General features: G+C 39.1%; 1 protein-coding gene across 1 annotated transcript in view; it reads right to left on the bottom strand.

Annotated features, from left to right (window-relative positions):
* Positions 1 to 25,464, bottom strand: part of LOC130187729 (exostosin-1) — a 228,408-nt gene that overhangs the window by 15,839 nt on the left and 187,105 nt on the right. The window contains exons 7-9 of the mRNA XM_056405585.1: positions 19,664 to 19,796; positions 12,233 to 12,351; positions 11,279 to 11,374 (exon numbers count right to left, since the gene is read on the bottom strand). Coding sequence (XP_056261560.1) covers positions 11,279 to 11,374; positions 12,233 to 12,351; positions 19,664 to 19,796 — 348 coding nt within the window. The remainder of the gene's footprint in view (positions 1 to 11,278; positions 11,375 to 12,232; positions 12,352 to 19,663; positions 19,797 to 25,464) is intronic.

Raw genomic sequence — 25,464 nt, forward strand, 5'->3', positions numbered from 1 at the left:
AGTGTGAATTATTTAACTTTTTGTGTAGAAAAGGAAAAAAAAAAGATCTTAGCTGTGTGGAAACAAAGTTGAACTGAGGTTTTTAAAAAAAACAAAAAAAACAAACAAAAAAAATCCCTGAAAACATACAAACAGGGCCAAAGCTGAAACAAAGGAAATAAGATATAGTCACATTATGCATTCTCAACAGACAAGCATGAGTTTTGTTGTGATCTCTTGCTGGTTTTGGTGAATTTGAACTTCAGACTTCACCTTTCTCCGACTTTGACCACGTGCTCAGTCGGGCATAAAAACACTGCTGCACGGTTTGGAAATGAAAAATGTATTTTTCTACAATGCTTTATCACAGTAATGCAGTTTACAGTTTACAAACTGCAGTTTGTAGACTTTTACCAGCATCAGAAACGTGACATCACCTCATTTTTCGGGGCTGAAAGTGGGCAGTGTAGTTGCACAGATGGGTAGTGTGAAATTGCTGTCTCTATAATCAAATAAGGAGTAGCTGTTATTTCTGTTGTATCCAGTAGAGGAGCAACCGTACAGGTCAAACCTTGCTTGACTTGGCTACAATAATGTTGCGGGTTTTACTGTAGGTTTTATGGCCCATTGAGTTTTATAAAGTGTCACCAGGCTAATGTCATGTGATTAAAATAGAACTGACATTGCAAAAGTAAAACAGATGTAGAAAGGATGTAAAAAGGTGATTAAACATTAAACACAAACATGATCTTTCAAGGTCAGTTTCCAAGTATTTCTTGGTTGAACCTGGAAGGTCAGCTAACTAACCACGCAATCTTCAGTGCAGCAGAAGAACCTCAGGTTCACATTACCTAAGCTCAGATCTTGACACCTTCACTGGGCTTCATTTGAGTGTTGTTTTGCTTCACCTGTACATACTTGTACAGGTAAAATCCCCACCTGTTAACTAAACTTATCGCAGTCATATATTTTCTCTCTCTCAGTTTCGGTCAACTACTCCGTCAAAGATTTCATGTAATATCTGAAGTAATGTAAATGAAGCCCCATGTTGACTGCTGTCACAGCAGTGACATTTAATTTGGATGCACTGTGTGAAAAAAAGTAGATTGAATTCACACCCCCAGGGGTAATATTAAGAGGCTTATTTTCCGAAGTAACACCACAAATATCTGCAAGGTTAATGTCTGATTCCATCTCAGCTTAATGAGCCAATGGATACTGAGTGCAAAATTCATCAAGAAATTAAGCGTAACATCAAAACGAATGTGAACGCAAATCCCCTGAATTCCTCCCATCGTTTGAGAGTGGCACATTAAAACTGCCTTATATCACTGCTTAAAGTGAGAACTCTTGGCAGAAAATGTATTTTCTTCGGATGGATGCCCCATAATCAGCAGGATGGTAATTACTTCAGTCAGGACGGTGTTCATAATAGTGTAACACTTTCTCAGCTTTCTTTTGAAAACCACCATCACAATGTAATTGGCTGTAGTAAATTAGCCTCATGCCTGATAATCAACTGCATTCATCTTGGACTAATGGTCTGAATGTAATAAATTTATAATATCAAAGATTTGCATGAGTGAGAAGAAACATATGCATAATCACATTCTTGATGCACATATACATTTTGTGATGGGCAAATCTTGCAGGCTCTTGACTAGACTTCACAAAATCTCAAGCATCCTCTAGGTTACCAGTCACTGACCTTGTCAGAAATTGATTTCAATGGGCCCCTTTTTGTTTGCCTCTACTTGCTGTCAGAGTCTCTCTCATTGTGTTACTTTCTTCTTTCATTCTAATTTGAACAAATCTGTGCACATTTCATCAGTATGTTGGTTTGTTAAAATATTCAACCAATCACTGTTCATTACGTAACTGATAAATATTGCATTGTTGGTCTGTAGTAAGCTTCAACCTCGGATTAAACCTAATGTGACTTGGTCCAGATCTTTAGTTGAACTTGACAATTCATTCTTGGTGTTGGGAACTGGAGCTGACAAAACAATCTTAACTCAGGGTCCACTTACTCCCTTGTTTCAGAGCTTTCAACTCTATCTTACAATTTTCATCAGCTGATTGAGTTTGTTTTGTCAGCTCCTGTTTCCAAGGACAAGAATTATCTGTCGAACTCAACTTTTAAGTCAAGACCGATGAGAAGTCCGAGGAGTTTTCAGAATCATGGGATGATTTCCAACACAAATGAGCAAACTCGTCTGCTGATGAGGAATGGTTGAGAGCTCCAGAACAAGCGAGTAAGTGGTGCTTGAGTTGAGATTGTTTTGTTAAAAGCTCCTCTGTACATTTTTGTGTTACTTTGTCTTACATAATGGACCAAAATCTTTCTCTAGCCTCTTTCTTGTAATGGATATTTTTAGCCATGTTAGCGGCGTGGCTCTTTGGATGACAATGTCAGTCACCCTGTCGGTCCAGCTCTTTGGTCCAGACCTGTGACTGTATATAAACATGAACGACACGCCTCCACTTCCTCCCACTGTAGAAAAAAGAAGCCATAATATCCCAGATACAGACGCTGCCATCTTGTGCAGGTGACGTCATTTGGAGCCAGAGGCTGCACAGTAGTGATCGGCCAGTGGAGCCGCAGTACCGAGATCATGCCCATACACCTTCCCAACCCAACCGCCAATCATGATGGCACACTCCTGAATTATAGCATCAAATAGCCGATTAAAACCGAACTTATCAGAAAGATCACCACTTCACCATACAATCATGGTAACAATTACCTAAAATGACATATATCATCTTCTGGGGAGCTGTCATGTCGTCCATCATTATATACAGTCATTGGTCCAGACCAATTTAACTATGGTGTCCAGAGGATAAATTCTAATAACTGGTAATCTCATCACTTTTCCTTCTTGTACCACCAGCAGACCAAAGTTTTCACTTTGGATTAGCGCAAAATTTGGTACAGATATTCATGGTTCCCAGATGATGTATCCTAATATATTTAGTGATCATCTGACTTTTCCACTAGTGCTACCGTGAGGCTGACAGTCGTGAAATCTCTCAACAACAACTGGATGGATATCCTTGAACTGTGATGTAGACATTCATTAGCATCAGCTCAGAGCAATGCTGTGCCTAAATACAGCCTCACAGAGCTGTGATCTTGCCTGTAGACTCTTGTTTATTATGACTTGTCAAGATTGATTCACGTCACATCCATTTTGAAATTAAAACTATCCATCCAGGCAATATTTTTTCCCCTGGTTTTGATAGAATAATGATGCCCCATGATGGATTAAATGCTGTGTCAGATGCTTTTGCACTTATAAAAATATATATTTGGCTTGAAAATGATCAAACTGAAAGGTACTTAATACAGACTTAAAATATCGCCCTTTGGCACTTTCAGTTCAGTATGTGTCAGTATTGGCACTGGCCTTGAAATCCTCATATTGGCTTAACCCAACAGTATGTCTGTCTCTACCTGTCTGTCATTGAACCCCCAACCTTACCCCCCCCCCCCCCCCCCCCCCCCTCTGGCTGGTTTCAATACTTTTCTGCCTCTGGACAGAGATTAGATCCCACTGAGATCTGTGGCAGTTCAATGGTCTGAACCTTATCTTTGTCACTCTCCTTCCACCCATTTACTCTCTTTATATTTGCTATGACTCCTGCTACTTCAAGGGGGGATATCTGGTCTGTCTTTGTGTCACAGATATACCTAGCTGTTTCTAAATTACACTCAAAGGTCAAAGATCACACGGCTATCTGCAACACCAGCATAAATTATGGGCAGCCCCTCTGTCTCTTGATGAACATTTCACTTGTCATTATTGGTGTGAGAAATGATACACTGACACTTGAAAAATGCTCTTCACTTTTTTCAGTCTTTATATGTCAGAGCAGTTCTTCATTCCCAGTTTTCTGATGTATGCTTTACAACAGTTATCTAGATATAAATAAGTAATAAGTCTTACATATACTTCCAGACACAGCTATATCTAAGAAGTGTTACTGTATTATCACGATTAACTTTGAACCAGCATTGTTGCCCTGAAATAAATTGAATATATTGTCTAGTTTCTTGGGCAAAATGCGATGTGCTGTGTGTTAGAGCTGGCATGGATTACAATTAAAGCTGCACACTAATTTTTAGTTTAACAATTAATTAAATTAGTCATTTGTAGGTATGAACCAACAGGAAATTAAAGATATAAAATAGTAGATATAAAAATGTACAAAATAAAGCAGATCTTTACTAAATAGTTCATTTTTATTATATAGGATTATCTTTATAATTATATGAAACAGGTCTGCATGACCAAAAATAATTAATACAAATTTTTCCATTGACTGGATGAAGACTAAAACAGTCTTCCCAGTCTGTTAAAAATTAAATAATAAACCAAAGGATATTTCGAGGACAGTTCTGCTGTGAGTCAGCTGCCCTGACCTCCTGATCAATCAGGTTTCAACATTAGGTCCTACTTGACCTTTGAACCCTTCACTTTTATGCCTCTTTGGTATAATATAAATGCATAGTTAAAGAGTCAGGATCAATGTTGAAGATTAACTTATCAATATATAATTTAGGGTGAGGGGGCAAGACACACAATATTGAAAGGTAATTGATGAAGCTGAGGTATAGTGAACATAGTAGTGGGGAGTCCGTGGATCAGTCCTTTGATAATATTGATGTGTGAGTCATAAATGCTTAGCAAGCAGGACTCTCCCTACAGCAGGAGGAACCTGATTCAACTGATCAAAAGGTCAGTCACACTTTGTGAATTGTTAAAAGTTAAAACTCTTTAAGATCCTATTTGTAATATTTTTGAAGATTTATCACTCGTTTTGAGTGCACAGATTGGAATGTCCTGTTATGACAGGAAACTGATAAAAGCAAGGACACTGACCTTGATAGAATGGTTGAATGTACCACGGACACTGTAATACCAGCAAGAACTGTACACTGCTTTCCAAACAACAAACCCTGGATCACCAGTAACATCAAGACCCTCCTCAACCAGCAAAAAGGAAAAGGAGGCCTTCAGGGATGGAGACAGGGAGAAGCTCAGGTGTGTACAACATGAGCTGAAGAGGAAATTAAAGCAGGCGAAGGAGGACTACAAAAAGCAAGTAGAGAGGAAGCTGCAGCACAACAACACCAGAGAGGTCTGGAAGGGGATAAGGACCATCACTGGCTATAAAGAGAAGAACAGTCAGGCAACATCAGGTGATGTGGACAAGGCCAATGAGTCCAACCTGTTCTACAACAGGTGTGACACAGCCTCACCTGTTCTCTCTCCCACTGCTTCAGCTGCAGCTTCTCCTACAGCATCTCCTCCACAACCTGACACTGCAGCTGCAACTCCCTCCACACTGGGGTCAAGTCTCCTGTCCTTTACAGCAGAGGAGGTGAGGGCGGAGCTCAAGAGGCTACGTCATGGAGAGGCAACAGGCCCGGATGGTGTGTGTCCAAGGCTGTTGAAGGACGGTGCAGCCCAGCTGGCTGCGCCTGTCCAGAGGATCTTTAACTGAAGCCTAAAAACAGGGAGGGTCCCGGTCCTGTGGAAAACATCCTGTCTTGTTCCGGCCCCTAAAGTAGGACGACCAGCTGAGATAAATGACTACAGACCGGTGGCCCTCACATCACACATCATGAAGACCCTGGAGCGGCTGCTTCTCCACCTTCTGGGGCCACAGGTTGAACATGCACTAGACCCCCTACAGTTCGCCTACAAAGAACATATTGGAGTGGATGATGCCGTCCTTTACATGCTCCACCGGCCCATTCTTACTTGGATGAGCCAAGTGGTTACATGAGGATTATGTTCTTTGATTTCTCAAGTGCATTTAACACCATCCAACCCCCCATTCTTAAAGACAAGCTAGAAGGGATGGGGGTGGATCCCTGCTTCATGTCCTGGATTGTGGATTACCTGACAAGACGACCACAGTACGTCAGGCTGGGTAAGTCAGTGGTGGCCAGTGTACTTTTTCATGCTGCAGTCTGCTGGGGCAGCAGCATATCAGACACGAACACAAGGTCTGACTGGTCAAAAAGGCTGGGTCTGGCTTGGCAGGAGTCTGGACTCACTCAGGACTGTTGTGGAAAGACGCATGCAATGTAAGATTGAAGCCATATTGGACAATACCAACCGTCCTCTCCACAACATTCTGGCTGGACAGAGCAGCAGCTACAGGTGCAGCAAACGTCTCATCTCACTGCACTGCAGAACAGAGAGGTTCAGGAGATCCTTTGTTCCCACTGCCATCAGGCTAAACAACACCTCAGCCACAGGAAGTGGACTAATCTAATTATAATTGTTTATTTATTATTAACTGTTATTATTATTATCAACAATGAGCTAATAGACACATGAATTTCCCCCAGGCGATAAATAAAGTATCTATCTATCTATGTTAAAATTATGGTAAGATAAAGCACCTCTGACACAAGCTTTGAACAGCCAATGTTTAAGTTTTCCTGACAAGTAACACGGGTTGGGGTTCAATATCATTTCAATGAACCTGAATCCAGTATCTGAATCCTTTCAAATCCTTTTCAAGTGTCATTAACTTTCAATTTCATATATTTAATTTTTAACTAAAGTTGTAAATACCTACAACTCAAAGATAAACTTAAATCTGAGATCATCTGCTGCTTGTTTTAGTGGCATTCACTAAATTATTCAGCATCAACATTAATTAAGATTAATTAAGAGCGTAATTCTTTTTCAACACCTGTAGCTCCAAACTGAAAATGAAATGGAGCAGCAGAAGACATGAAATATTTATTGCTGATTGTTCTCACACATGCTGAATTTTACTCCTCCCCCTTTTCTCACAAATGAGCTGATCCAAATAATGGAGGAGCGAACTGAGGACCATGAGGTTGATTATTTCAAAATGTTGATTGGATCTGCATAGAAAGCTGAACTGAGACCCTCCTGTGTCTCTCATGCTGCGATCAGCTGATCGTTTCTCTTATCTTTTTTTTGATACAAGGAAACACATGCAACTGAGTTCTCGTTTCAGTATGAGGATTTGTGGGGTATTAATAAAATACAATAAAGAGTAGATACAATATTTTATGAAAAGGTTATTTTTTAGAGTAGTACAGAGGTTGAGGTTGAGGAAAGTGAGGGAGTAAAAGCTTGCTGTGGAGTGTCTCCACTCAGCATTACAGAGTAGATGCACTCATAACCAACTGCAAATTACTGCTCTAGCGAGGCAAATGACAGAGTTTCTGTGTGTGTGTGTGTGTGTGTGTGTTTCTTTTGTTATTACAGTAGCGACAAACACAGCGAGCGATTGGAAGGAAATACACTTAAGAGCATCTGTCTGGGCTGCACGACAATATACCACATGACTAATTATATGACCATGGGCGCCGCTGGGTACTGACACGCACCAGACACACACATACACACATGCATATTACCTCTGAGATGTGGATTATTGTCACCAATGGAAACATTGTTCTTGTATTTCAAGGGGGAAACATTTACATGAAAACAAACAGAAGCAATTAGACCACAAAGGATCGTGGTTAGACAGAGAGAGACGAAAGATAGAGAGGTTGCCAGTGAGCGAGTAAGTGATCAAGTGTACTTTTAGGATGAAGCTGTATCGTTTAAATTGGTGTAAAAATGAGTCAAATTACATGAGACAACCCCCCCCCTTTATGAAATATCACCCAAAAGTGTGGGTTCGTATGTGCGCCTGGGAAGACAGAATATTACTCTTTAACACTACAAATCAGAACAATCCCAGCAAAGTCACACTCGTAGCTTGACTCTTAATAACAAACAATAAAAAATTCACGTCGCTTCAATCTCACCATCAAGAGTCTATCTGAACTGGAACCAGCACTGCATTGCTATTTAATTAACACAGGAAGGGACATTATCCAAAACACTGTCCAACACTTCTTTATCATCCACTCCCTTCTCTGCTCCAGCAGATTTGTCTCTCTATAGCAGTTACCACAGACAGGCTAGTTTGCTTTGATAACCTGTGTTTTTACCTAACTTACTGTGATAATAGCTATGATACAGATGTCTCTGAGTTGGTAGCAGTTCCACCAAAGACACATTTCTCCCATAAACTTCTCACATAGTTTGATTTACATGCACAGACCGCATACAGGACAGCACACCTACCTGGAACTCTCAAACAACAGGTAAGTCTGTTTTTTCACATAGAACCAGGCTGGATTAAAGTTGTTTTGTTTTCAAAATTTAACATCATTGTTCTTTCTCCATATATTAGAAGCTCAGGTGTTTTCACAACTTTTAACCTGTGTTTTTACTTAACGTACTGTGATAATAGCTGTGATACTGTGTGTGCTTTCACAGTTAATAAACAAAAATCTCCTGACTATCATAGTAGAAAAAACCTGGAGACAATAAAAAAGTATTTAAATCAAACTGTAAAACTTTTATTAGCTAATGCCAACAGGCATTTAAAGTTAAACTGCGGCAGCGAGTCTCTCCAAAGTCCACAGGGCCTGTCTGACTCTGGTACATTATTGACTCTGGTTTGGTAACATATAAAAGCAGAGTATAGGTCACTGCAACGTATGCTTTTCCTTTCATATATGTACCGAACTTGCAAAATGATTTGTTCGTTCACAACTAATTTATTCAAGTTAATACAGTCCTGAGCTACATGTACTTGAGTATTGCAAATCTCTGCTCCAATCTGCACTCCACCACATTTTACAGAGAAATGTTTTACTTCTTAATAAAGGTAGTTTCAAACCTTTTCAAAAAAGCTGCTCTCTTGTGGCTCCTAGTCACTTTTCAGATGAGTTTGGATTGTTAACAGTTCCACCAGAGACACATTCCTTCTTACATAGTCAGACTTAAATGAGAACTGTTTGAAAACAATAAAAGAAACTCACATAAACTGGTTGAGACCCAAAGAGGTAACCCAGCGTGACGCATATTAAGGTGAGCTGTACTAATGAATGGATTGTGTTTGTGCCTGTAAAACAACACAGATCTGTTGAGAATCAAACAGTGAAGGCCCGTCTCACTGCTGATATTTTGACTTGTCATAGTCAGCAGATGGTTGCACACCCCCCCCCCAAAAAATGAAATAATGCAGGGTAGACGATAGATGTGCTAGTATGTGACACTGAAAAAGTGACAGCAAAAAAAAAAAAAAAAAAAAAAAAGAGTTTGACACTGAAAAAATGGGTGTTATTTTTCAGTGGAACCTTTTTCAGTGTCGATATTTATTTCAGTGCAAATACAAGTTTTTCCAGTACAACTGTTTCAATGCCAGTGTTTCCTTTTTCAGCTCGGGATTTTATTTTCAAAATTTAACGTCACCGTTCTACCTCCATATTTTAGAAGCTCTGGCCTCCCACACAGGTGTTTTCACATGTTTGAAATGATTTTACCTCTGCTCAGGCTGAGGCACACAGTCGGGTAGATCTGAGTCTAACACACACCCACGCACACACACACACCTGATGAGGGTTAAATCAGCCAAAATAATTGAAAACACCTGTCAAGGTAATCAGGGCCTTTAGAATACACCAACTATGGCTTTTAAAAAGTCAGTAGTTTGCAGCAGATACAACTGATTCTGAAATATGTAGCGTGAGTTTTTAAGCTAAAAGAAAAAAACCTCATAATTGTTTGAATCTCAAAATATTTTATTAGTTTAACTAATATCCTAACCTTGTGGGAGGAATTTTGGTTCAAATTATTCACTATCATTATGTTAGCAAAGGGTTAGCAATGTGATTCATGACAGGCTTCCAAAAACCGGAATCAAGATACTTGCGAGCAGACAACAGTGCCACCTGTGTAGAATTGTCTGGAGCAAACGCACAAGAATGCAAAGCAAATAAGAGCCTTAAAGTTTCATTGACACTTAGAAAAGTTAAACCTGATGCATTTCAGTCTTGATGAGTTCACTCTTGTTTTTCTTTGGGTTATGATATAATTACAACTTACGCAGCTCAGAACATCTGGCATTCTCAGGGTTATTTGCTTGATTTGCTGAATCATTTATCATGAAGTGAAGCTCTGAACGGTGCAGAGTTGCTCCCTCAGCCTAACTGCACATTACAGGAACATTTTAGCTTGAGATGAGCCAGTTGCTCTGGGGGACGTTGAGGTTTTACGATTTAAGATTTTCAGATTTCTCCTAAGGTTAACTTGTGACTACTGTCTGGGTGCTGTCACACTCTTTTTCTACATGGCTGAGAGACAATCTTGGACAACGACTTCAGTGCAGATACATCTCGTTGCCATGTGCAACGTATCTGTACCAGATCAGCTTTTCTTACTATTTTTGATTGTAGTTTATAAGATTTATCATCAAGCATAAAAGCATATAAATAACCAATAATACACACAATTTACTGTATATACATTATGTTCCAGGGGTAACTGAACTATACTGGAGTCTTTTCCTTGTCTTGTTGAAAATAGTTCAAGGTTTTCACTTGATTTTAAAATGTTTTTTTCCTGGGAATGTATCACTCTTTACCCAGTCTTCTTGGATGTTTGATTTTAAAAACAGAACCTCAGATAATTCATCATCAAATTATCTTTCTTATATTTTCTCATTTTATATTTATTCTTTTTAATTTTAAGATTATATGGATAGTTTTTATCTTAATAAACTCACTGTCTTTCAGGTAGAAAAAACAGAAACGAAATGTCAGTCATAATAATATAATCATATGATCCTTTTCAGCATATCCTCTTCCTAGCATTATGTCTGAGTGGGTATATCAGACATAATGAATTGACCTCTCAGACATAATACCATCGTCATGGAGCTAATCTGATGTTATGTTGGGATGGAGGTTTGATTAAGCCGTTGGCTGAACTGTCTGCATAGTTTGTATTTACGGATTTTGTACTGTGCTCGCAGTACAGCTGAGCGGCCATTTTAGCATGAAATATAACAGGAAAAAAAAAACAGTGCAGCTGAAAAGTGGAAGCACATTTTGGCCAGAAGTTCCAGCAAATAACCAGAATGTCAATTCCTAGTATTTAATCTTAGTGCTAGATGACAACACCCACCTTTCTCTTGAAGGATCTACATGTTACACTTTTCTGTCTTCATCTAAGCATCTCTCTAAACATCTTTTGCATGTTTCCACATACTATATGGGATCCTTGCTTCCTTGTGTATTCTAGAAAACAGCTAGAAGCCATTTTAATTTCAGACACAGAACTATTGCCAAAGTACCTTTGAGCAAGGCTTTATTATGAAGGGGAGATAAATGCCTTCACTAATAAGCAACAAAGTATCTTTTAATACACAAGGGATACAAACAGCCAGCAGCTATTACCTTGGCCTGTCCTTCAACGACAGTGAGAGGCACACTGGTGGAGGGCCACTTGTTCCTCGGAGGTAAAGGCTTGTCGCAGTTCCATAAAACCACAATCTGTGTGGGAGAAGCACAGGAAGTCAGCAAATATTATACAAGTATCCATACTGATATATAAAAGTTTCTGCAGCAGTTTCTGAAACACCTGATATCTCCGACAGAATATAAACACACTGTTGACTCTGTCTCTGGATGCGTTTTTCATCTCTAAGAAGCACATTCAGGCCAGCCGGGGTTGTGTGTGAACAGCTGAGTGATGCATCTGTCAGTTCAGTTCAATTCATATATTTCATTCATAAAGTATTTATAGGAAGTCTTCATTGTACTAATTTCATAATGAAGCTCTATGCTGTATGAGGAACAAGGAGTTATGTTTTCACCCGTTTCTGTTTATTTGTCAGCAAAAGGGACTGAACTGATTCACAGTGAACTTGGTGGATGGATGGAACATGGGCCTGGGAAGAACCCATTATATTGATTCATTTACTATGTATATTTTCCCCTGAAATCTGGTGTATGTACAGAATTATTAGGGCTCCATAATTAGTATTGTAGATAATGGCCATTTCCATATATTGCAGAGTATAGGGGCCACCCACTGTTACAAGATTAAAAAAAATCACTTTTCTTTTCTAACATTATTTGTTGTGTGAGAAAAATGGCTGTACCCTCATCCTCAAATTTCATTACCTGAAGGTTCAAATTGTTTCATTATGATGGAAAAAAAAGAAAAGAAAAAGGACGAAGAAGAAGGAAAAATTAGGAAGCGGATGAACGGGAGAATGAGAAGCATAAAAAGGAGGAGAAGAAGAAGAAATCGTTTATACTTTGCTTTGTGTTTAACTGGTAATATTTGTCATACTGTTTTTCATGATTTTTCTTTGTTCACAGTAAAAGTCTGAACACACTTCCCACCTGTGCACAGAACTTGGACTTGGCTACAGCGATGATGAGCTTCACCACAGGGGAGATCTGGGACTGCAGAGGAGTTACCGTATGGATCACAGCTGTGAACTGCTGCGACGGGCTCTTACCTGAACAGACACACACACACACACACACACACACACACACACAAACACACATGCACGCACACATTACAGAAACAGTTGTCATGGGTAAAGTGTATTTAGGTTCCTTAACACAGATTTGTGCAGATGTAGCTCTCCATAAAGCTCCATCACGGTTAACTGGACACACAGTGCTCTGTGTGGTACCCATCATCCATCTCTCTGACAGCACATATACCCCCTGTCCACATGACTGAACATGAGTAAACATGCCTAATCCAAGAGTGAACGGTTTCCTTTGAGTGTCTCTTTTAGTGAATGGTGCTGATTTATTCCTGTAATGAGTAATTCTATTTTCTACAACCTCACACATAAACCAGCTCTTGTTAGTTACTTCATTGCATTTTATCGAGGAAAACAAAACAGGGCAAAAAGAGAAGTCAAGAAGCAGAACCGAACTTTAAATTACTATCTTCGATAGATGATCCCCAGCATACAGTGCAGCGGATAAATAGAGCTGAGTAAGTGCTTCCCCCTGAGGCACTATATGCCAAACAAATGTATCAATATTATGGAGCATTGGCTTCTACAACTGGATTTTATAAATACATTTTCTATTCAATAATAAATGAATCTATTCACATTGTAACTTTGGATGTAAAGAGCTGATATGAATAGCACACAATGCGAATGTTACATGGCATATTCAGCACCATTCAGTGTGTTTACAAGCACGCTGATAGTATGATTACCATCAGATTAAAGTGATGCTCTGACTGTGGAAAATGGGACGTAAATTCCTTGTTTTGATACTGTAAATATCATTTTGTTCATGATCAGTATGGGAATAATGTGATTAGCGCACAATCGTTGCATTTAGATGAAAGAAAAGATCCAAAAAGATCAGACAAAAACAAAAGCGATTATTAATCTGATTATCAAACAAACCATGTAAACTGAGGATACTGGGCGATATCTGGTAACTGTGAACTGTGTAAACACTCTAATTAGACTATTAATCTGTTTTCTCACAATAATCAGGTTGCAGGGTGCATGTTAATGGTGAGATAACATGCCTGAAGGCTCCATCATAGATGGAGTGGGAAGAACCTCTTCTCTCTAACAGTAACCAATGAGAGTCAATGAAATGAAAACTACGGTAGTGCCAACTACTGTGTACACCTGGTGGAGAGAGGCTCTAAGTCACCTGACCCTAGGCGCCTGTAATCACCCCAAAATATCTGAAATCAATTTATGTTAATGTAATGTAACATTTTTAAAAACCATGAGATCTAATAAATTATCTGTGCTTTCAACATTATATACTTGAGCTCCTTAGAAGCCTTTAGACTACTCTACTCTAACAGCCTGTCCTGGACTCAAACCACCATAGCAGCAATCAATCTCTAACAACACAAAGCTTACACAGCAACAGAACAAATAGACATCAAGAAAAGCAACAACAACTCAATGATATGTCTACACGGTATGAAAGCGTGGATGACAGCACCTGGTCTCAGAATCACTAGCATTTATAGACTTCATCATCAATGACAGCGGCCACATGTTATCACACACACAGATCACAGTAGCTGCGCATTTTCTAACAGGTAACAATTACGTTGCTGCGGATTTAAATCCCTGATCCCGCTCCACAAACAGAGAAACCTGTACTCACACATTAGAAGTTCACTCGCCAGGCCTGGCATTCAGCAAAGTCATTCACAACAATGCTCAAGTCCAAACTCCTGGCTTTGCTGGTCTTTATTGAGAGTGTAGCCTATCAAGCTAACGTTAGCTTCCGGCTGCACGTAAACATTGCTAGCATTCAATGAACTCGAAGCACAGTGAGTAAAAAGTTATCTAATGTCTTCAGCTCGGCAGGAAACTCATCATGTTCTCTCCTGTCTTTCCTCTTCCGACGGCTGTTTTTTTTTTTTTTTTGTTCAACATTATGCTGCTAACTGAATCGTCCATTAACTGAAGAAATCTCGCTTCTTGCTAAAAGCTTTAGAAGGAAACTGACGTAACAAATGGCAGGGAGCAAGCTCATTGGTCAGATTAGGATTTCCCAGTAGAATTTCGGAATTTTGGGGAAGAAAGTAACCAAATGAATTGGTGGTGGGTAGTAATAATATTTATTTTTAATAAAACATTTAATTACCACAATTTCAATAAGGGTAATAAAAATATAATAGACTATGACTCAAAACCGTGTGAAGGGCTCTGACAGCTACTGGGCGCGGTGCCGAACACTGCCCACGCCATGAAGTAACGCCATTGATTTAGGAAGCATATCCCAAATCCAGCTTTAGTCAGTCCATATGTTCCTAATAAGCAAAAATCCAACTGAAAATCTAACTAAAAACAATTAAATGCTCCGTTTGAGCAGCAAAGTACAACGGGTTCAGAAACATAGGGGGCAATTGTGGCAACACACATAACATCCAGTACAACTGAAGAAGGCCAGGGTTGCAGGCACATGGCATGCCAAGTGTTGGGTGGGTATGGGAATAGGGGAATAAGCATCCTCATGGATAAGTGGAGCCAGAGTGCTCTTTAGTGTTGCTCTATCCATCTCTCTGACACTGGGCCCCCTGACCAGCCATCTCAGGTGGGTTTAGCGTATTTATGGAAGCACAAGGTCTGCCCTTGTGGGGGGGTCACAGAAACGGGCTCAGTTCTTCTGTTTCCACGGTGCTTTCCTTGAAAGAGCATTACCACTTTAAATTTTATTAAATTACACAGGCTTCTTTTATTAGTGGAATTCCTGCAGGCATTGTTGTACCAATTAGAACAAGTGTAGGTGTTAGTACTTCACTCTAATGAGGATCGAACAGGGTCCTACACTTCCCACAATGCAACTGTGACGGTGCTAAGTGAAAAGCAAATGGACCTGCTTTAGATTCTTAAAGATACTTTGCCTGTGGGGTCCTTAACCTCATGTTGACTGTGGGGAATTTAATCTGCATTTAATCTCATTGGCGCTGTTCCCACCTTGGGAGTAGTCTAAGGTCACATGTGGATCATCAGTCCACCTGGCTGTCATGCTTGAGCTGTTAAAGTCACATGAATCAAGGTGTGAATGGGTCTTAAACTGCCTGGGAGGGAATGCCAGGATGGCATTGTACTATAAGTGGCTGTTAAGTGGTGTTTTTTCTTTTTTTTTTAAAGTTTTGTCAGTAAAAGCTTCAGCACAGTGAGTGGACAGTTTCCTGTTATTCCTGCTGATTCCTAATTCAAGTAGTAGACACACAGTGGATCAGTAAAGAAGAGACATTATTCTGTCAGAACAAGAGCAAAGAATCTACTGTTCTAAAGCAAATTAGTGGAAATGCATGAAACATAAAGCTTTCCTCCCGATCCTTCACTATCATTTTCTCTGGGAAAAGGATTTTCTTTGTGAATTTCACAAAAATTACACATGAAAACGATGCCAAATGTCACTTCACAGGTCAGTTCAGTATGTGTGTGACGCATACACACACACACACACACACACACACACACACATCAGGAGCAAATTGCAGTTCAGTGTTTCGCACTTCTATAAGGGTCAGAGCTGGGGATCGAACCTCCAACCCTACACCCCTTCTATTAACAATATAATAACAAGTATGTACGATATCAACAATGAGTGTGTAGCTTGCAACAGACAACACACTAATTAAACACAGGGGGTCATATAGTAGCTGGCATTGCTCAACAAGTGCAAACAATATTCAGGTTTGGCTTTGGCTATGTCATATACTTACAGTTGAAATTTTTTTTTAAATGGCTTACTGGATGTAAAATTATCAGTATGAAATGCATTGAATTATGTGTGTTTAGCTACATTTATATAAACACAAACGGAGAATTGCCTTAGAAAGCGTCTGATGTTTCAGCACCATGGAGAGAGACACTTGTATGGAACACCAGCACTATGGGGAGAGACACTAGATTGGAATGCTTCAGCACCATGGAGAGAGACACTTGTTTGGAACACCAGCACTATGGAGAGAGACACTAAATTAGAATGCTTCAGCACCATGGAGAGAGACACTGGTTTGGAACACCGCACCATAGATGTTGAGAGATAAACAAGCTGACTGTTTCAGCAACATGGAGAGGGACAGAGAGAGACAGACTACAGTTTTGTCTCAATTCAGGGCCCAGATTTTTTCAGAGGTTTTTCATCTGAGAGTCATGAAGTTTTAAGGCTGAGTTTGTACCTGCTCACCAAATGGTCTTACTTCACAGAGTCCTACACTAATGGTGCAGTTATCTGATCCTTTTAAAATACTTTAAACCAAAAGAAATACATTCTGAGTTTATCACCCAGAGTTAAAGTGATAAATAGCAGCAGTAAACTCTGGTAAGTTTTGTGACACATAAGTATACACTATCAGCTTGGATTTTTCACTTTAACACACAATGGACTAAGTCTATTCAAGTAAAAACAAAGGCATAAAACTTAAATTGTGATTAAAAAACTCATGTTTAAACCATTAAAGAAATTCAAAGTGTTGTGACATGTTTTCAGTTTGAATTCTGATCCTAGCTCAAAATATGACATGAAGTTTTTGGACTTTAAAAAGGGTTATGATTAAAATTAAGTCCTTCCTGCTTTCCATATTATTTTCTATGGAGCTAGAAATGAATCAAAACATAAAAAAAGTATTGCTACCAAAAGCAATAGCTTACTTGTTCTCAGTAAGATACACATTTTAATTTGTGCAGCACACAGTAGTGACATTGTGACTGCTGCTACAGACTTTGATGAAAATCAGATTTCAATGTTTCAACAGGAGACACATTTCAAAGACAGGTATAGTTAATCTCCACTAAATCATGTACAATCTAGATGCAAAATGTTTTGTTAATGTGTTTATAAAATGTAACTTTATCACTGGATTTTTGAGTATTATTACTCACCAGTAAGATTATTGTTGCCTTTGAGCAATGTTTGCATTTCAACTCAAATCTTTCCGCCAGACAATATCTAACAGGTAGCAACAAAGAATGTGTATACAATAATAATATATATTATTTTGAAAGAGAGAGAATTATTATATCTCATATGTTTACTGGTTTCTCCTCTTTTTAATCAGTGGATCCCCACCCTTCATACTCGCCTCTGTGCAGCCGTGTCCTGGACCTGTGCAGTTTTAAAGCCAGTGGAAATGAGGGTTGTTGGGCTGCTAGCGCGCAGGGGTTGCCAACATCTGTGTCTGTGTGCGCCAAACCAACTAGATGCTCAAAAAGAAATATGCTGGAAAGTGAACACAGACACAGATACAGTGGGATCCAAAAGTATGAGACCACTCTCCCATTCAAGGGATGTGGAACTTTTGGACCTCCTGAGGCTGACACACTATATCGCCAACAAGTGTCTATGTTTGTTTAGATCTCATTTTTAGTTTTAAAAATCTTTGTCAGTGGATCTTGGCTGAAAACACGCCTATTGTAAACTAAACTGATCCAGGTACAGACAACATTTTGCCTCCGGTCTGTTTGTTGTTTAACTCTGCAGTACAACTTTTTCACTAAACTAAAGTAAAACTGAAACTTGAGCCATCAAATCAGGATTTTCTTACAGCTTCTGAGGCCACTCCATCTGAGCAGTAAGTCAAACTTTTTCAAACTACCAGGCAGAAGTTGCAAATGCTTTGCCATCAAAAGTTATGGGAAGGTAGCAGAGTGAGACCGTCATACACACAGCACTGACAACAAGTTATTCCCCGAGAGCAGCATTGGAGGTGGCAGCAGCTAAAATAGTGATTTACTGCAGCGGCATAAACCAAACTGCTCAATCTTTCCTTCTATTCCTCAGTCACTCCCCTTCTCTCTTCCTTCTAACCCCTGTGTCCACAATCCCTCAGAGAAAGACAAACATTGATCTGAGTTACAGCCTCAATCTATTGAGAATCGCTCTTGTCTGTATGCATATCTACACACGCCAACGTATATATATACACACACAAACACACACCAGGCCACTTTCCCTTCACTCTCTGCCTGCAGTATTAAGTTTGCTCCTACAGCAGTCGTACACCGCATATATTTGTGTTTACATACATTACTGCACCTTTTTTTTAATACGGCCCTGTTCATAACCAGTGATGCAATCGAAATCGTCAGGTCAGCTTGCACACTTGGTGCTTTTATGTTTGCTCAGCACCAATCTTTGGTCTCTGACATGTTCTGAGAAAAATCCTGTTGAACGTAGAAAATGGTGCAGCTAATGTCCAGCGACAGCGTCCAGGTGAGCAGCTCGCGGCAGAAGGAAAAACTTCTTTTGAATAAATAGAACAAAAACTTGGATCTGTTAATTAAAATGAAGTGTCAACTGAAAATCTAAGGGCGTAGACCCCACAGCATATTGAGTTGGAATTTTTTGGATTGACACTTCAAAACATACACTCTTTCCTTTCCTTTTTTTCCCATGTGGTTGGGCTAAAGCAGGAGTTTTCAAAATCTCTGACAAAATCTATGGCCATCTATCATGATCTAAGTTTAGAATAAATTGTAGGCATTGCTGGATAATGTAGCCATGGAGTCGATTAATTAGCTGTGGGCTACATAACTCCATTTATTAAGCAAATAAGTGTTTATATTATGGTAAATTTTCACCATTTCGAGGTCGAGGCAGATGGCCGCCCACCCAGAGCCGGTTCTGCTCGAGGTTTCTGCCTCTTAAAAAAAAGTTTTTCCTTGCCACTGTCGCCTAGCGCTTGCTCTTGCTGGGAATTGTTGGGTCTCTGTAAATATCATTATAAAGAGAAGGTCTAGACCTGCTCTGTTTGGGAAAACTTTGAGATAACATATGTTGTGAATTAGCGCTATACGAAAAAAAATTGACCCGAACATTTTCATCCTCAGGAAAACTATAAAATGTGAATCTAACAATATGTGTAATAATATGTGTATCATGTCCCCAGTGTTCCCAGTGTTCAATTCCCACTGAGTTATCAGTCAGTGCAAATTTTGATGCTGGAAATCCAGTGCCAATGGTTTAAATACCATAACTGCCTCCATGAGCTGTGTGTCACCGCTACTTGTGCAGCTTCAACTGCTGACTGTGGTGGTAAATGAACCAAATCAGCAGGCTAACTACAATCATTTGAAAACCTCTGAGCTAAAACCTCTAGCTACACTGTGATTGAAGCAGTAGCCATCCACTGAAAATGTCTTTTTTTGGGGGGAGCAAAGGTGTATAGTTGAGTTTATTAATAAAATCAAACCTTTTTTTCATGTATATGTTTTATAAATGTTTCCTCAAGATTTTTGAAGGCATCATTTTTGGACTAAAGAAATTTCAAACAACTCTTCATTTGATGAGACCAGTACTTACCCAGTATGGCATAATAAAAAGGGAACTGGGCAGGGTCAGTTGAGTACTGGGGGAATGCATAGAGACCACCAGGCAGGGAATTCCACAACAACCGGTTTCTGGACACGTGGGAGTCCACACGGTCCTGGATGATCTGGACGAAAGGGAGAACACATGAAATGTTGGAGGTAAAAATAAATATAAAATAAAAAAGAACTTAAACAAAAAAAAACAAGTTGAGTTAAAAAAAAAAAAGAAAGTCAAAATACATGGGCCAAATGAGAAATGCAAGAAAACACAATGACAAAGATAACAGAGAACAGTCAGGAGACAAAAGGAGAGAAAACAGAATCAGGTGCGAGGGAGAATAAGAAGAGAGGAGTGGAGGAAAGGTGTGACAAGATGAAAAGAAAGATGAGGTGATTAGTTCAGTAATCTCCTTGTTTTTCATTATCAGCCGCTACTGTGGAGATGTTTTCACCTTACAAGTCTGTGTGTGTGTGTGTGTGTGTGTGTGTGTGTGTGACATCATGGCAAAATGTGGTCCTGGAGACACCTGCTGTAGCGGGAACTACCGCAGAGCTGGTATTGAGGCTGTGTCACAACTGTGCAAGATAAAGTCATGAAACTTTACAGGTGTGTAGTTGATGAAGGTTTGAATATGAGTGTGGTCCCACACGAGTGTTGAGTACTCCTGTAATAATGTAGTAATGACTACCGAGTACTCATGGGTCGCAACATTAGCATGTTGATGCTCGTCGTGTCTGGTGTGATCCAACATGGTCTCTAGTTTACAATACCATATAATATCATGTCTAAAGAAAACCATGTATCTCCAAATTAGGCAATTAGAATTTTTTTAACACAAGGATTACAATTGGCTTCATGGTTTTGGTAAATTCTCCTATTTTTTTATTTTTATTTTTTTTGGTTAAATAAACCATTTAAATGCACATTGGTTTAATTGATAATTTCATTGGAGATATGTGGTTTTCACTGGACAGTGATGACCATACACACAGATACTTAAAAACACTTTTTGAGGTTGAATTTCAAACCAATTTAGGAATAAAAAAAAAAAAGCTGGCTGACCAATTATTTCACTGTTATATTCATATCTGACTCAGAAACAATAAATTCACTGTATAAGCAGAAGGACACATCATGTAGCTTGTACAGGCTAACACTACCTTTCTCACAACAGCATCTTCACACTGTCGCCCGTTCCTCCAAACATGTAACATTTGGAAATAAAAATAGCCAGCTGTTTATCTGACAGCTGGAGCTTGGGGAACTGTCTCAGAGAGGAAATACTCCACGGAACAGACCCGAGACACTTGAACTCCTTCACTCGGGGCAGTGACGTGCTCCCGACATGAGCAGTCCATTAGTTATTTAGCTGAAATTATCCATCCGGCTTGTAACAAAAGGTCAAGTTAGTTGGTTGAGTGCTGTGAGTGTGAGCTAAGCCTTCTAGGAGCCCTCAAACCGCAACCTGCTCGTGGGAGTCTGAAAGCACAAATGTCTAAAGATTCTTTACTCGAGTAAAAGGATGATATGGACTTACGTAACTTCTTATGTAACATCACATAATAAATGTAATGACAACATTCCTGTTTGCTTGAAATGCTTAGTATCTTTTATTCTAATGTTTGTGGGGATGTGATAAATATAAAAGACTTCTGGAAGGAGGTTAATAATATAATTTCAAAAACCTTATTTGTAATTATTCCTAAAGAACCTAAGGTATTTTAAATTTCTATCTCACTTCTGCCCACCATTTCTTATTGTAAGAGTGAATACATTTACAGGTATGTGTACATTATAAATTCTGAACTGGAAAAAATATGATATAATATAAATATGATTGGAATAAAACAATAACATGCACTTTTAGAGGTGTTTATGAAGAAATTTGGAAATCATCCAATCATTATTTAAAATCTGGTTATGTTGGGAATATTCTCATGAATCATCTTTCATGAGTCATATTTGAATGTAAATGTATTATTGGTACAACTTATAAAATATAATTGAACATTGTAAGGGGTGAAATCTGAAATTGACAATTTTACTTAAAGGTCCCATATAGGCCCCGCCCACCCCGGACCCACAGTCCAGCCTCGCAGGATTCGCTTTCTCAAAGTATTGACCTGAAATCTGCTATATTTCGATTCAGTCACTCAGAAAACAGTCAGCCAATCAGAAGAGAGGCTCAGAGCCTCCTCTCTTAAGTAAAGTACTAAGTAAAGTAAAAGTACTTACTTAATAAGTATTATCAGTGAAATACGCATAAAGCACTGAGAGTACTCAGTGCAGAAAAATATCCCCTGTGAGTTTCATTCTATATTGTGTCACTGAATTATTATTAATCATGTTTACATATGTAATCTGTATTTTAATGTTGTAGTTGGTCACGATGGAGCTACTTTTAAATATTATAAATACTGCTTGATAGTGTCAGTTATAACAATACTTTATAAGATCATCATATTTTTTGTATGTATGTAAGTAAAACTAGTAACTATAGTTGCAAATAAATGTAGTTGAGTAAAAAGTACAATATTTCCATCTGAATGTCAAAGAGAAAAATACCTATCTAAAGTCCAAGTACCTAAATTTCGTATTTGTGCCCAGATTCCCTGTCGTGGCATGAATGGAGACTTACAGTGACACAAGTCAAAATTTAGAGTGACACAAATACACAAACTGCATTTCTAAAGGATGAAAGGAGGCGACTGACACTGTCTGTGGCAGGAGGATGAACTCGTCGGTTCCTGCCTCAGCTGATGCTGAATTAAAAGAAGCTTTTTTTTGGGATGAAGCAAAAAAGCTCACAACTGCTTCTTCTGCTTCCTTCTTTTATTCCTCTCTAATTTGATTCCTCTTCTTTCCACTTGTCGCCAATTCAAGCGATGACTTCAGGTCCCTGCGTGTCTAACCCCAGCAGACTTTCCAAAGGTGTGATGGCGTTATTTACTTGGTGCTAAAGAAGCCGTAAAAGAATGCTTTCTCGAGTTGGCGTATGCACGAGCGTGTGAATACTAGTGTGTTATACTTACAGCATATAAGATTGTCAAGCGTCATTTTCATTTTTGTTTTTATACTGGTGACAGCAGAAGGAACATTTCTGATATAATTTCGTAAGCATGACAGAGTGACATTGAAAATGGTGAAATACTCCACAGTGTTAAAATGAAGCACATAAACAAAAAAATCTATATTTCCAATCCTTAATTAAAAATGTATTCATGCAATTTAAATGTATTGATTTATTGAGATAACCACAAACTAGGGGATTTATTATGAAGGTATGAAGCATTTTAAAGCAACAAAATACCTATTATTTTTTATTTCTCTAATTTTTGATAAATAATTGATATTTACCAGAGGCAAAAGACTACATTACTTAAATACAATATGTTAATAACATTTTCAACTCTACTTTAACATTTATTTATATTCAAATAAACAGTGATACTGAAAACAAAGTATGGAAGAGGACATTCTTAGGCATTTTGTCTTTTGTTTTCAGTCCTGAGCTGTCCACAGATCTGTGGAGAATTGGCTTGGCACTTACACCCAGTTCTTAACACACACACACACACACACACACACACACACACACACACACACACACACACACACACACACACACACACACACACACACACACACACACACACACACACACACACACACACACACACACACACCTCCTGACACCAACTGTCAGGCTCGCAGTATGTGGGACACTACAGTTATCAACAACGCCTCATTTCACCCGTTTAGCCTGGTGGCGTGCTGGCTCTTGAGTTTTTAGCACATCTGGCCAGCAGTGTATGGCTGTCAGTGGGCCTCTGTCTAATTTCATACCCTGCTAGCACTGGGCATTTGGTGGAGTCACTCGGGTCATATTTGTGCTGTAATTTTAAAGGAGAAAAAAAAGTGCTGCAGTTTTGACAAATATAATTATATTATGTTATCAACTTGAACATGAAGGTGAACATAAATCATAACATCAAGAGTTTGGAAGTCAGTCTGTTAAGAGATGGGTTCATATTCATGCTAGCACTTCAGCGTACAGTGCTTTAGTTTGAATATGACACCTTCAGGCAAGAACATCAGGTCCTTATCTTCAGTTCATATGTCACACTTTCATTTTTATGTCTTCAAGCGAGGGGATGTACATTTGGAAATTAGAAACAGTACAGTAGGACTCACTCTGGGGTTTTGCTGTGTAATAGACTCACTGAGAGATTACTGAGCCAGTTTTCTGACTGCATTCATCGTAATCCTGCAATTCACGTCCGGAGTGGTTGGTCTTGATGACCTGCTTCGTCACGTTTACGGGTCTTACCTGTTAACGACTGCGGTCGTATAGTTTATTTCAGTTGTACTTGATAGTGAAATAGGTTCGTGCCAGGACGAGACGGCGATTGGTTGGGCAGTATTGACGCTTGCAGCCGACTGGCTCCTGTCAGACGTCCTCCAAATATGAGGAACAGAGACGGGCTGCGAGAGGAGAGAACTGCATCTACCTCTCCTCCCAGCAGGTCACACCATTGTTCGCCTCAGTTAAACTTTTGCCATCGGCTGCTGTTGCATTTGACCAACTTTTCTCCTTTGGTTTTGTTTATATTTGGGCATATTTTATGTTGGTGTTTGGTTTCCAGATAGATTTGTTTTGTTCGTTATTTTGGCCTCTGTCTACCCTGAAGGTGAAACTCACTCTCAGTTATTAAAAAGTACTTTGGAAATAAATACACTAGTTAATATCCACTAATAATTTGTCCCTGTGGCTACTTGGGACTTGAGGAAGATGGGGTATGTATGTTGTGTCTTGGCCAGCTCTAGACGGGATTTAACATACCTGTGTGTTGAACATTGTTGCCCTTTTTTTTTTGTTGCCGCTGCTCACTGGAGTTGTTTGCCTGGTTTTTGACTCTTGCTCGCCTCAGCACTCTGTAAAAGCCTTGTTCCTTTTTTTGTTTATAATAAATCATTGGACTGAATAAGCTCTGTCTGGGTGTTTACCCCCTGTGTTTTACTATCCTGTTTGCACCAGTTGTGACAAATGCGTTCTGTAAGAAAGATCACGGTGTTTGTACTGATGTTTTTGTGATGATGATGACGACGATGATGCTGCTGCTGATGGCGAGGGTGATAAAGAGGATTATTATCTTTGGTTTCTTTATACAGAGATGTTACAAAGAGCAAATTGTCCCTGAGGACTAAATCAAGGCTGTTAAGAACAACAACAGAGGAGAAAATAAGAGGAGGGAGGCTCTTTTACTAAAATGAGACAACTTCATCTTCTTCTCTTCAGCCAGCGAGGTCATTTAGCGAGGCCAACCTGTAGCTTTCTGGTCTTGAGAGCAGGCATAAACACCCACACACTCGTACCGCAGCCTCTCTAACCTGAGGGCTGCCAGACAGTACAGACCTGCTTCACACTTGGCAGTTCACACTGCCTCTCATGCACACATTGTGTGTAGATTTCCAGTGTATATGTTATACCAAAATCAAACTTACTTTTCTTTGTCAAAGGTGTCAGAGTGCTGTTTGCATCAGTTTCCTCCTTCTTAGTATTTTACCGAAGACGCTGGTTATATTTCATTATATATTCTTGAAAAAAGATCAAATAAATTTAGCACGTAAAGTGTTTTAATATTTAACTTTTCCTTATACTGCATGTCAATATGATTTCTTTCATGTTAAGTCTTGACCCAAAAACACTATATATAAGTTTTCAATCTCAATTTGTAACGTCTCTTTTTACCCTTCATATGTTCACGTAATTAACAATTTTTGTTATACTT

The sequence above is a fragment of the Seriola aureovittata genome, chromosome 19, assembly GCF_021018895.1.
Source record: "Seriola aureovittata isolate HTS-2021-v1 ecotype China chromosome 19, ASM2101889v1, whole genome shotgun sequence".
Taxonomy (NCBI): domain Eukaryota; kingdom Metazoa; phylum Chordata; class Actinopteri; order Carangiformes; family Carangidae; genus Seriola; species Seriola aureovittata.